Source organism: Elaeis guineensis, chromosome 4, assembly GCF_000442705.2.
Source record: "Elaeis guineensis isolate ETL-2024a chromosome 4, EG11, whole genome shotgun sequence".
Taxonomy (NCBI): Eukaryota; Viridiplantae; Streptophyta; class Magnoliopsida; order Arecales; family Arecaceae; genus Elaeis; species Elaeis guineensis.
Window position 1 is genome coordinate 15,324,700 of NC_025996.2, and position 13,240 is coordinate 15,337,939.

The 13,240-nt window shown below is 33.1% G+C and overlaps 1 protein-coding gene across 4 annotated transcripts; it reads left to right on the plus strand.

The window, feature by feature from the left end:
• Nucleotides 1-2,724: 2,724 nt before the first annotated feature.
• On the plus strand, nucleotides 2,725-11,253 carry LOC105043731 (ranBP2-type zinc finger protein At1g67325). 4 transcript variants are annotated; one of them, XM_010921403.4, is made up of 8 exons: nucleotides 2,725-2,880; nucleotides 3,102-3,147; nucleotides 6,014-6,132; nucleotides 7,683-7,899; nucleotides 8,165-8,232; nucleotides 8,317-8,398; nucleotides 9,194-9,306; nucleotides 10,914-11,253. In XM_010921403.4, exons 1-8 carry the CDS (start codon nucleotides 2,866-2,868, stop codon nucleotides 11,067-11,069), a joined length of 816 nt encoding a protein of 271 aa, XP_010919705.1. In that variant the 5' UTR covers nucleotides 2,725-2,865; the 3' UTR covers nucleotides 11,070-11,253. The 4 variants fall into 4 exon arrangements, with proteins under 4 accessions (XP_010919705.1, XP_010919708.1, XP_010919707.1 ...); XM_010921406.4 differs by having other exon boundaries at nucleotides 8,335-8,398; XM_010921405.4 differs by having other exon boundaries at nucleotides 2,726-2,880; nucleotides 10,917-11,253.
• The last annotated feature ends 1,987 nt before the right edge of the window (nucleotides 11,254-13,240 follow it).

Below are 13,240 nucleotides of genomic sequence, written 5' to 3' on the forward strand. Positions count from 1 at the left end.
ATTTATGTATATTTAATTATGTTATTAAAATCTGCTATTATTGATATTAAGAATATGAATAGATTTATGTTACTATTTATAAAAAATATTTTTTAATAAATGATCAATTCTGTGATGTAGAACCCATGCGCAACAAACGAGCTTACAACTAGTGTGGGTGGATTGTTAGAGTCAAAGTAAATAGTTTCAATGTAAATAGTATAAGAGAATGAGAAGACAAAGAATATGCATATTATTAATAAACATCATAAAATATCATAAAAGATTTTTAGCTGATATTAAAGAATATTATGAAATATAAAATAATATTAAAAAGATTTTCAATCGATATATCATATTAAAGGATATCAGAAAAATATCAAAAAATATAAGAAAAAATTTTCAGCTAATATACCATATTAGGAAATACGGCAAATTTTTGCAATATATATTTTATGTTCTGAAATTATGAGATCCCAATTCTATTTATTTATTGCATTGAAATTATGAAATTTTGATTTTTTGAATCTCCATACTTTTGTGTGCATGTGTATGTGTGTATATCATCAATGAATGCAAAAATATAGCAAAAGTTTTTGCTCAATTCCAATACATATTTAATTAGTATGCGTGTGTATCTATGATTCATATGTCCTTTATCCTTGTTTTATTTTAAAATAAATTATAATGTAAACGGTTTTGATTCAAATCAATTCGTATTCTATTTGTATACTAACTGCTGTGAAGAGTTTAATCCCACATCGATTGTGAATCAAAGATACTCTACTTTATATGAAATAGGAGATTCTCTCTCTCGAGACGTCTTTTCAACTAAAGTTCAGAAACAAAACCATGAGACTCGACAGTCACAAACGTACCAACTACACCTATGAATCACAAGTCTATAAGCTATGGTATGTACACGATCAAACGGATAATATCTCTTGATGAGCCCTCTGTCCGTATAAGTATCAGAGTTTCTTAACCACAACACTAACCAATAAGAAAATTTAAATCTCTAAATTAGACTAATTCCAGCTTGAAAAAATTTTATGCCATGACTATTTTGCAACAGACCATGTAAGATGGATATAGATAAGTTATAAAAGGCCTTCTCTTACATTATAGCCTCGGTGTATATACTCTCACTGGTTAACTCTGACTATAATTAAACCCTACAATCCTGTCTCAGTGGTACGGGCTAATAGAACCTATCTAGGTACTTATTAGTTTATAGCACAAAGAATTGCAACCATATAGCCCACTTCATTCAATCTTGCAAATTGGAAGATGAGCAATTAGTTCAAGATTAGTTCATGAAATGGCATCCATGAAGAGGGAAAAAATAAACAAATGTTCCATCTCTCGTTTACCTTTCTTTTTGGTGGAACCTTGTTTGCTCCTTATCATATGAATATTGCAATGTAAAGGTTGATGATTGAGTGAATGATTTTGATTTACGGAGAAAAAAAAGATCCTTAATGATAACCTTAGATTTTACTTATATGAAAATAATATAATATTTAGCAAAATTTATCTTTACTTATTTTAATTATTTATGATGAAAACATCATAAATAAATAAAAAATAAGCTACAATAATTTTTATTGAATATTTTATTATTTTCATATAAACCATGAACTCGAGATAACGGATAATGAGATACAATTTATACAGTAGCCTTTGCTTTATTTCTTATATTTTTTTAAAAAAATATATTATGTATAATGCATGCCCACCATATGCATCAATACTACCTACCGCATGCATTTAAATTGTAAACTATCTCCTAAATGCACAAATACTATAAGCTGCCAGTGTTGTATTTTGCTTATTTTCAAGCATTCCGCTCTTTCTTATCTCCTTAAGTACTTATTTACTATAGTTTATAACGATGCCTCTGTTAATTGCCCTATATTCAAAACAAACTCATGATATGACTAAAATTACTGTTCATGCAGTATTATATATACATATGAAACATTTCATAGCATATTTATAATCTTATAATTATTCATTTTGCAGATTTATATCATATATATATATATAGAGAGAGAGAGAGAGAACTTCAAACTATATACTAAAACTAAAATTATTGAAAAAATTTGAGTTGAGTAGTCTATCAAAAAAATATAAAATTACTCTTAATATTAATTTTAATAATTTTACTTGCAAAGTATTATTTTTAAATTTAACATGAACATCAGAAAGTAGGAATAGAAATAAAAAATATTTGATGAAATTTATTTTCTCACCAAAAAATATAAAAAGAAAATTTGAGAAAGGTAAGAATAAATGTAGAGAAAAGGAGTTAAAAATTTAGAAGATCTAAAACGATGGAAAAAATAATTTAAAATAGAAAATTTGTCAAAAAAATAGAGATAAATAAAATACAATTTTGATGGTTGAATAAAGGAAGATTTTGACAAAGATGAAATGATATAATGCAGTTTTTAGTTAAAAAAAATAACTCTATTTGAGACCAGAAGAAGACTTAAAAATACAGCTTGCAAAGAGACCGGAGAGACTTCTAAAGTTTAAGAGGTATTATAGAAATTTGGAAATTTTCTACCCATATTTAATCAGGATTAGTTAAAGTGAACCGATAGAAAAGAGCAATCGGAGCTGATTTAAATGTTTCCTTAAAAATGTAATGGTTATCATAAAATAAAATAAAAGATAATATCTAATATATGATTTCAGAAAAGTATAGTGACTTTCATGCAAAAAAACCAATATAAGACCGTCATAAACCTAGAGGCCGATGCCGATGGAAAGACTCCGAGTCGCACGCAAAGGAAGCCTTGCTATCTCCTTTAGCAGCTGCACTTGAATCAGTCTTTCGCCGTCACGCTCCTCTCTCCGTCCTTCCCTCACATCCGCCCCATGGCTTCTGCCAAGGTAAGCTCTCTCGGACTCTCTCTCTCTCTCTCTCTCTCTCTCTCTCTCTTTCTGTTTGTATTCCGGCAAATTAGGGTTTCAGCAATCATCTCTACAGATTCTATTTGCAAGTTCCTTCATTCCTCTAAAATATCCTCCTAACCCTTCTTCTTTTGCTAGTAGTCCAATTAGTTGGATAATTTTACTTCAGTGTCCTTTACGTGTTATTTTTCGTCATGTAGGTGGATAATCGTGGCTCGTTCGGATCCAAGAGGTCCCGTAATGAAGGTGGGTCACAGTGATTTATCTGTCGTTTTTTTTTTTTTTAATGATGACAACCCTGAACATTAGATCAATTAGACACAGATTACCACTTTTTGGGTAATGGTAACCTTAGGTTTGTTCTGCTATCAATTTTGATCTCATTACTTATAATTGTAGATATTACTACCGGTCAACTGTTGATTTTATATATTCTTTTCCTAATCAAGTCCGTTGAATTATGATCAATTTGGCGGCATCTATATGATGCTGGATTCATGATCTTGAAAAGTTAACCCAAGCGATTGTTGGGACTGGGTGGTCTAGTAATAGAAGTCTTTCCGCTATTTTGAGGGCCTGGATTCAAATATTGAAGTGCGTGGCGAAACTGCTACAGCTATGTCTAGTTTCCATACGAAAACGGGAAAATGAAAAATGGAACAATATCTTCCTATCTAGTTGTAATCACCTTCTTGCATAAGGCTGAAATTTTAGCTGGTTTTGACTTCGAGATGAGTGAAATATTTGTTGATTGTTGGTTCATTGTTAGTTAATGGAGGCCAAGGAGAAGCTGCTATCTTTTATGATTGCCATTGATGATGTAACAGTAAAGAGGAAAGAAATTTCTTTGGCAAGATATATAGCATAGCTTGTGTGGATAGCTGAAGGTGGAGAATTACTAGCCATTGACTTGTGTAGTTTTATTCATGAGGTTCCAGTATATAATCAAGCGTAAAGAAAGACTAAGAATCTCTAAACTCTAATTGCTGCAATATTGAAGTTATCTAAGACTATGGCTGAGAAGTGTCAGATATTACCTGACAATGTTTGCTTCCATATGTGGTTTGGATTGCATTCAGATAGAAATCCTTGTATTTGATTGGATCTAGATACATGCTTATGATTTTTTCTGGATATTGGAACCGGATTTGGATTTTAAGGATTTTTCAGACCAGATCTGGATATCCGGTAAAAAAGTGTCTGCAAACCACCAATAGCAAGGAAACTACCTGTACAATGGATCAAACCAATGTCCTCCCAATTGGTTAACAACCACTCAACCATTGTGACAATGTTCAATTTTGTCATATAATTATGGTTTATTATACTTATTCAAAACTTATTTGTATCATAAAAATTAGTCATTAGAAATATTTTGTGATATTTCATATTTTAATAACCGCTTCTTTTTCATAAAAAATCCAATCCTTTTCCCTTTGATAAAAAACGGAGATATATAATTTTTTCCTTGCAAGTTCTTTAAGAATATATTATATTATTAATGATTCTCTTTTATTTATGTCAAAATAAAAAAGTAACAATGATCTTTAATGTAGAAAATTTTTAATACTTTTATATTTTATTTGAGTAATTTTACATGTTTTATATATTTTTGATACAAATTCAGATCATTAATCTAGATTCTTGGCTAAATTGGTCTCCATGCCTTAGACCATTACCTGGTTAATGCATCACATGTTATCTTGATAGTGGATTTCATTCTTATCCTTTATGCTTATGCCATTTATGTTAGTTTTCGTTGTTGATTTTTTCCTCAAAGTCTGATTTATATTTGAATAATATCCTGTTTATCTATTTATTCAGATAGAAAAAATAGGGATATAATTAATATCCAACTTGTATCTATATTTGTTTATAACAAATATGGATATGCTTAATGTCGTATCCATGTCCATATTCATATTCCATGAAAAATATGGATGCTAATATGGATATATCCTAATATGCGATCCATTGTCAGCCCCGTCTAGAACTCTGCTCTCCCTTCATTCAACTATGTTCATAGTGTGCAACAATGAAATTAAAATAAATGTTTTTTTTATTAAAATAGTTTTGATGAGTGATTAAATGTTAATGGGATTTAAAAATAAAGTAGGTCATAGTGTTAGTTGTTGTTGTTTTAAAATAAATTGGTCATCATAGATATTAAAGTGAGTCTACATTATCTTGTGTCAAATAAACATGTTAGAGAGATAAAGTGGGTATATATATATATTGTGTGTGTGCTAGAGAGAAAAGAGAGAGATCTTTTTTTTTTTTTTTTTTTTTTTTTGTGGATATATGCAATGAGAGGTATTGTAAAACATATATTATGCAATAAACCTCATTTACGAATGGTAATGCCTTCTTGGAAAACTGATGGATGGAATCTCCCAATTTCTTTATAAAATTCTTCCAAAAATTACACTAGAACGATGCCTCCACAAGTTCTGGGAATATTTGTTAAGGGAATGCAGTTCTAAGCATCTTTTTCTTCACTCATTTGATTGGAAGATGGCAAATGGTAACTCTTATGAGGATTTTCTTCCATGGCCCCAAGGGCGCTGAAATGGTGTAAGCACTAAGCAATGCATATTGTTGAAAGGAAGAATAATGAATGTAGAATGCATATTATACTTTTTTTTTTTGAAGGTTTAACTTTCAACAATAGAACTTAGAAGCAGCCCTAATTCTGATAAGTGTGTAGGTAACATGGTTCCATTCATTAGTGCATGTTCTACTTATGTGGTTTTGCTTCCCTTAAATAAAATATATTTTGGAGCTACATCTGGACCATACTTAGTCTTTTAGTCTTAAACTAATATTACTACTGCTGGTATTATTATTACTACTATATTACAACTGTTATTATTATTATTATATTATTATTACTACTATATTACAACTATTATTATTATTACTGCTATTTCTTACTACTGTTATTGCTATTATTACTACTAGTACTACTATTATTACTTTTATTACTATTATTACAATTATTACTACTATTATTACTGCTAATATTATTATTAGTATTACTATCATCATTGTCATCATTGTTGTTATTGTTGTCTGTCTTATTTTTATATATCATTGCGTTAACGATCATCAGCTTCTCGGAGTGAGGGAGATTGGACATGCCCTCAATGTGGTAACATGAACTTCAGTTTCAGAACTGTATGCAATCGTGGAAAATGTGGTGCTCCTCGACCGTCAGCCAGTCCAAGTCCAGTACGTTACTGTTGCTCCTTTTCATGTTAGTCCGCTATGGCTTAGAATTGAAGAATTGTTTTTCTTTTGTTAGATAAAGATGAGTTGTACATCAGTATGTACGCCTTGCACAAACTCTAATGCATGTGAATTGTAATTATTTTGCTTTATTTTCTATAAGTTGTTGTCAGGATTCTAAATGCTGTAGCATGAGCTGATAGGATTCTAGGACCTTGCAAAATTAATAGGCATAAAAAATGAGAACAAGAGAAAGATAAGGAAAGAAGTCGAAGCAATGGTCATGCCAAGTGCTTTGGACCAAGGTCTGCAAAATCAGAATCAAGAGCCATACTGGCACATACCAGTGGTACAATAGGGTATGTAGTAGTACAGATCCCATATCGAGACATGCTCTCAACACTTTTTCCTCACTTAGTCATGGTATTGCCCAAAATTGGCGGTAAAGGCTGGTATAAGGTGGTTCCACTTAGTTTAGACCATTACGGACCTGCCTATTTCATATACCAAACTGAATCTCATTATCTATAGGTACCTTTTTGGTATGATATGGTGTGGTCGGTATGGGGTGGTATGACAAACCTTGCTTTGGGCCAAGATAATCCATACAAACTAATGAGGCTAACCACTTATGGTAAAGGAAATGGATAAGCATACTCTTGTTTACATTGTAAAATTTATATAACTGACAAGCCTTCAATATCCAATGATTTCAACATAATGGCCTATGGGTAACAATTTGCCAACATACAAAGTTATTTATCACATACAAAAATGTTTTGGATGTTGATCTAGCAGCCTTGATGCAGTATGTGGTAGGTGGAGTGATTTCTTGAGCTCCATCAGAGTTACTGCAATTGTTGTAGCTTATACCATGTCTTGCTGGTTGCATGTCAGTATAGTTTGCAGTTTGTGTGCATTACATTGTTTTAGTGTTGTGCACATGAGTACTAGACTACTACAATTATTTTTTTTTTCTATCACATCATCGTAAGATGGTGATGTTAGACATGTGGGGTGGATCCATCCCCACATTTTTAGCAAAAATGTTATGCACGATATTATTTTTCCCCCATTTTTATTGTACAAGATGCCTTTTGCAGACATAATTTACATATTACTATACAAGCTCAAAGCAAAGCCACATCCCGGCGTATTTGATTATGATACCACTCTCTCTTAGTAATCGTAGCAAGTCTAAAATGGAAAGATAAAACTATCCTCAGTGAGTGGAACACTAACTAGAATGACTATGGTCCAATCAACACCATTAAATCTTCAACCATATACATTGCCAAGATTTAAAGCAGAATTAGTTCATTTATGAGTGGACATTTATTTGTATATAGGTTCGTATCATTGGTTGTATTTGTAACCTTAATAATGGTTGCCATTTTCATTATATTAGCATCAAGAACATGATGAGCAAAAGAGTTCTTACGTGTCGGCACTTGTCTTCTTTGCTTTCAGTCTGGTGTTATTCTGGATGTTCAATCTGATCAAAGGTTGATATAGCTTAATATTCAGATGCTAACTTTTTGTTGTTTCACCAGAGAATAGGGCAAACACCTGTCCCTGGAACTTTTGATCATCCAGCACCTCTTTATTATGGAGCTGTTGGAGCACCACAACCCATGCCACTTGGAATGCCTGGTGGCTATGGTGCTCCAATTCCACATGCTGCCATGTGTTATGACTATGGGCAGCAAAGCAGTGCTTCTGGACCATATGGTCTTTTATCTCCATATGGTGCACCAGGACCAATGGGAGGTACTCTCTCTCTCTCTCTTGTGCTCGCTCCCCCTCCCAACCCCACCAAAAAAAAAAAAAAGTGCAAATGTACATGCATGTTAGCACAGTATACATATGTGCATGTGTTTGTGGGTTTTTGTTTCCTTTTATTAGAAGGGCTGGGGAATATGGGGTTTCTATTTCATTGTCATGCACGTGCAATTAGCTCTTAGCATACTTATGTATTGATGTATCTTTCATGGATCTGATTTTGTTCTTTTGCTAATGCTTGTGGGTGTTGCAGGCATGGGTTACGGTCCTAGCCTTGGTATTGCCCGGTATGGATATGGGTACCAAGGATCACCAGTACCGGTATGCTTGTATTTTCAAACATAGACATATGATTCTATATGCTTATTCCTCTATAAATTTCTTCAAGGTTGTCTGATTATGTAGTCCATTTGGGTTCCGAAGGTCCCTAGTCCTTGGTCTGGAGGAGCTCTACCTGATAACAATGCTTCACGAAAACGTCGTGGAGGTAACAAAATAGCCATCTTTGAAGATATTTAAAATCTTCTTTAGCTTGGTTCATTTATCTTGAATAGTAATTTAATTGTCATAGGCAATTTGATTTACTTGTCCTTGCATACATGTGCATTGTTCGTGTATGTTATCATATTTTGATACCAGTTCTTTCTAAATACTACATGCAAAGTTTTTTTTTCCCCAAATATAAGCTTTTAAAATATATTTACCATTAATTGGATATTCGTCTGTGTTCTTTGCCATTACTAACTACTTAATGATTACCCTTAGAATATTCAGCGCATGATATATTTTTAAAATCTTATCTGTGATATGCATACGTTAGAACTGTCACGCAATTGCTTATTGGAGTAAAAGGTAAATTCATTTTAAATATTTCATTATTCTAATAGGGAAGGAGTAGTGGAGTCTTGTTGGATCAGATGAAAGAAAGAGTAGGTGGCACAAAAATTGGGGGAAAGGGTTGGGTTTGGATTGTGCTAAGCGAGTGTGTGGTGATTGGTTGGTTTCCTGATCAGGAAATTCTATATGTATATTTGTATGGGTACATGCGTAATGTATACATGCATACTTATGTATGCCTGTGGTGCTTTTCTCCTATGCACGGTGGTATTGTTTAATGTGGCTAGAGAAGACTTTTCAAAAGATCATTGCAAAGTTGAAATAATTGTTAGTAGGTCTTACGTCGTGTTATGTCCCTCAATTTGCATGTTATATGCTTTCAATCATCTATTTGTCTCCATTTTCATTTAGGCATGGTTTTCTTGTTTGAATGTTTTTTTTCTAGGGCCTGATGGGTTGTCAGAAGGTGATTGGATCTGTCCTAAATGTGACAATGTTAACTTTGCCTTCAGAACCACTTGCAACATGAAGAAATGTGGAACTCCCAGACCTGCTTCTGTAAGTGTGACTCTTGTTTCCTGTTATCATTTCTGCTTTTCTGTTTCAATACATGTTTATGCCCAACAACTGCCCTTCACCCTCCCTATCCCCACCCACCTGCACTTCCTCCACCTGGCATCATGCATATGTGCGATATCAAAATGTCCTATGAAGGATGGATGCTGACTTGTATCTACTGAGTTATGTTGCTCATGTAAGTTATTAAAAGTTTGCTTTATGTAAACATAAGGGCTGCTAGTGTTAATTGATAGTGCAAAAGGTTCAGATATTAACCTCAATCAGGTGGGCAACAAGTTTAGCTACATTTTCTGTATTCCTTTTTGTACACCTTGATTGTCTTAATCTGAGCCCTAACTAAAATGGATAAATTTAAGTAATCTCCCACTTAAAACTTGTTCTGTTTCCTTTATGTGGTTTGCATGAAAAGTAGGACAATTAGTATGATAGAGCTTTTGGCCAGAGCTGATACATTCAGCATGATTGAAATGTAAATTGGAAGTAACAATTTGAATATCTTAATGAACAAAAATATGGCCGGACACCACATTCTTGATTGCCTCATGCCTTTTTTTTTTTTGGGTTACCAATTGCCTCTTATGCTTCTTGTGAAGTTATTTAAAGCAGTCAAGGTGATTGATACATAAAACACTCCCGAAAACATAATAAGAATTAATGATTGAGCTCGATTGTTAAACCTGCTATGAATGAAATCATCAACACCTTTTCTTCATTGGCTTGTGGTTATCATAGTTTTTTTTTTTTGGTTATTTAAACTTTTTGGTGGTAATGTTTTTGATGCATGAGATCAGATTTTTGTTGGATATGCTCCACTTCTCCCTTACTTGGAGGAGCCATCCTCAATGGCGTTTAAAACTATTTTTACAAGTAAACTAACAGATTATCCTAAGTGGACTGCTCTTAGCGCTTCACAATAACTGGCTGCAAGTGGAAGATCTTTTTCTTGTGGACGTGGGTAGGCCTTGAACTAGATTATGTCATCGAAGTTGCATGTCTATTCAAATATGAATAATCCTTGTGATGTTTCATGCTATGAATATGCATTTGATGGGCACCAAGACGTACTGCTTAATGTATGTCATATTAATAGATGAGGGACATGTATTGCCTCAACACGTGACTGTACCTTTTCTATTCCAGTTATTCTGTGAAATATGCATGCGCGCACACACATGCTTGTTAGCCATGCATTAGGCTAGTTGATTATGGGGGTGAATGCTCAAATGGCCTTCTATAAATAGTTTTTATTTGTTATTAGGTTACAGATTTCTTTTGTAATATTAGTGCTTACAGTTTTTAGGTGATATTCTATTAATGTACCAGGTATATGCATCTCTTTAAATGCATTACCTTTGCACAATGGTAACATACTTGCATTCAGAGCTTTTTATTCTTGGTTCCCTTTACAAGGGTCTCTTAGGGTGCCAATAACTACTCCATATCTATATCGCAACATATAACTAAGGAAAATATATATCTCTTACAGCGATGATGGTTTCTATGCTTTTATTCAACTCTGTCTACTTTTGTCTTTTTAAAATTTATTTAATGTCCATCCCCATTTATTTTCACTTGTTTATTTATAGCAGGCATCTAATCGAGGTACGTCTGGTAACAAGGATTACTCGGATGCACCAGAAGGTAGCTGGACATGTAATAAATGCAACAACCTTAACTATCCATTCCGAACCGTCTGCAACAGGAAAGGATGTGGAAACGAGAAGCCTTCAACAACGGAATAGGCAATTAACCAGATCCTGCTATTAATTGTTGTTTGAGAATGAAATGAGGACTGGATTTTTGATTTTGATGAGATAGTTACTGCGAAGACTGAGATTGTTATCCATATGATGATCAAAAGTTGCTTTTATCGGTTTTGGACCATTTTGTGGCTTATACTGTAGTAATTTTTGAAGTTATTATTGGTATTTTTTGTTGTTTTGGTGGTGTCGTATGATGAATATGATGCATCTTCGCTATGGTTAGATCTGTGCCACTTTTCACCCAATGCATGAAGAAAGAAAGTTTTTTAGAGATGGTAGAATCGATCCGATTCGATGGGTATGCATTCTATCCAAATTCAATCAAATCCGAAAAATAAAGTTTGATCGGGTCCGAAAATTGTAGTATGAGTATGGATAGGGTATGGATAGTGCTGTTTTCTATCTAAATTCAAATTCGAATCTGATCCGAATTTATGGATATGGATAAAATTCAGATTCATATTCAAATATATATATTTATAATTTTATTTTGATAATTTTGTATTGATTGATAATATGTATAAAATTATTTTGATTATTTGTACGTTCTATGTTGGATTGTAATTTTATTTATGTTTGATTTCTATAAATCTGGATTTATAAATTATATTCTATGTTGAATTGGTAATTTTATTTTGGTTGATAATATGTATAAAATTATTTTGATTGTTTATTTTTTTTGGGTATAGGATAGGCATGGGATGGATATAGGTTGTATATGGAAAAATGGATTATTTGTGGGTATCTCCGAATTCATTGAATATGAAGATGCGTATTTTTTTTTTATCTCAGGAAGGATTTGAGTATAGGATATGAAGTTTGGATTTGAAGATAGATATATAGTATCTGATTCAAATTTTATCCATTGCCATCTCTATTTTTAGGCTTTCTAAATCTTTTTTTGTACACAAATTATCTTAAAATATATATATATCTTACAGTAACTTAGGTCAGAGGTACGAGGTCCTGGACTCTTAGACAACCGAACGCTGCTTCTACCTCAAGCTCGCAAGCCTTCTCAGATTGGGCAAATTTGGGACTCTATCAAAAAGGATTGAGTGTGACACCAAGCCTTGGGCTTCTTTTGGGAGAGGAATCGTGCGCTTTTGTTCTACTAGAACATTTCAAGCCGTTTAAAAAGCGGAACAGATCAAGATTTCTAATGGCTGGATTTGGTGAAATCAACATTTATGTATTGTTAAGTCTGTGTTTGTATGTTCGGTAACTGAAGCTGTATATGTTTTATTCCATTGATGCGCTTCTATTCTGACATATCACTGTTACTCAAAATATTCATAATTATTCATACACCATATTTTCTGATTTCAAGATGATCCCATCATGAAACTCATATTGGTTGCATGAAAAAAAGAACACGCTGCTTGGACTTTCATAATATTTTTGCCAGTTTACTTTTCTAGTACTTGGGAAGGATAGATTCGTGCGAGCTCTGTAAGCTACTACTTTAACATGTATATTCTTTAACATGTATATTGAGGTGGAGGTCGCTCTCCTACCGACATGAAGATAGTTTTTAGTGGAGTTAAGATGCTCATTTAGGGATACCTACCAAAAAAATTCACTCATCAGAGATTTTCTAATTAGAGATCCTTATATGTTTAAGTTAACTAGAGTTTCATCAAACAATGGAACGAAGAGTAAAAGAAATGGCAAAGTTTGAGCTCTGCTATTTGGAGAAAAAGTTACTTACTTGAGGATTCTCTTTGTTTCTCTTTATATAGAGAGGAAATAGCTATCGTTACAATCAAGCTTAATAACTATTTTAAAAAATCTACGCCCATTAAAGATAGTGGAATCTCTGTTATATGTGTCAGGTTCAAGGGAGGATTATGCAGGATAGCATGCAGTAGTTAAGCCCAAGGGCGTGTGATAAGGAAAATAGCCCTAGGATCTTCGGATAAGCAATCGGCTTCAATTATTCACCAAGCAGATAAATCATCGTAGCTTCTAGAAGCAGATGGTTATATATTGTTGATCGAATTAGCTTTTTGATGTGACATCATATTTTACTCAAATACATCTGAATCTCCATCTGAAGGAAGTAAGAAGTTATTAACAGTGTCATTAGTACTCATGGAAGGCTTAGTAGATTCCAACTTGAATTCGCCTTCTACCACCCATGTTTGAGG

Bases quoted from the DNA above. Each gene is read 5' to 3' on its own strand.
- LOC105043731 (XM_010921403.4), top strand. The intron at 6,133-7,682 runs GTACGTTACTGT...TTGTTTCACCAG, and splicing joins CGTCAGCCAGTCCAAGTCCA to AGAATAGGGCAAACACCTGT. The intron at 7,900-8,164 runs GTACTCTCTCTC...TGGGTGTTGCAG, and splicing joins TGCACCAGGACCAATGGGAG to GCATGGGTTACGGTCCTAGC.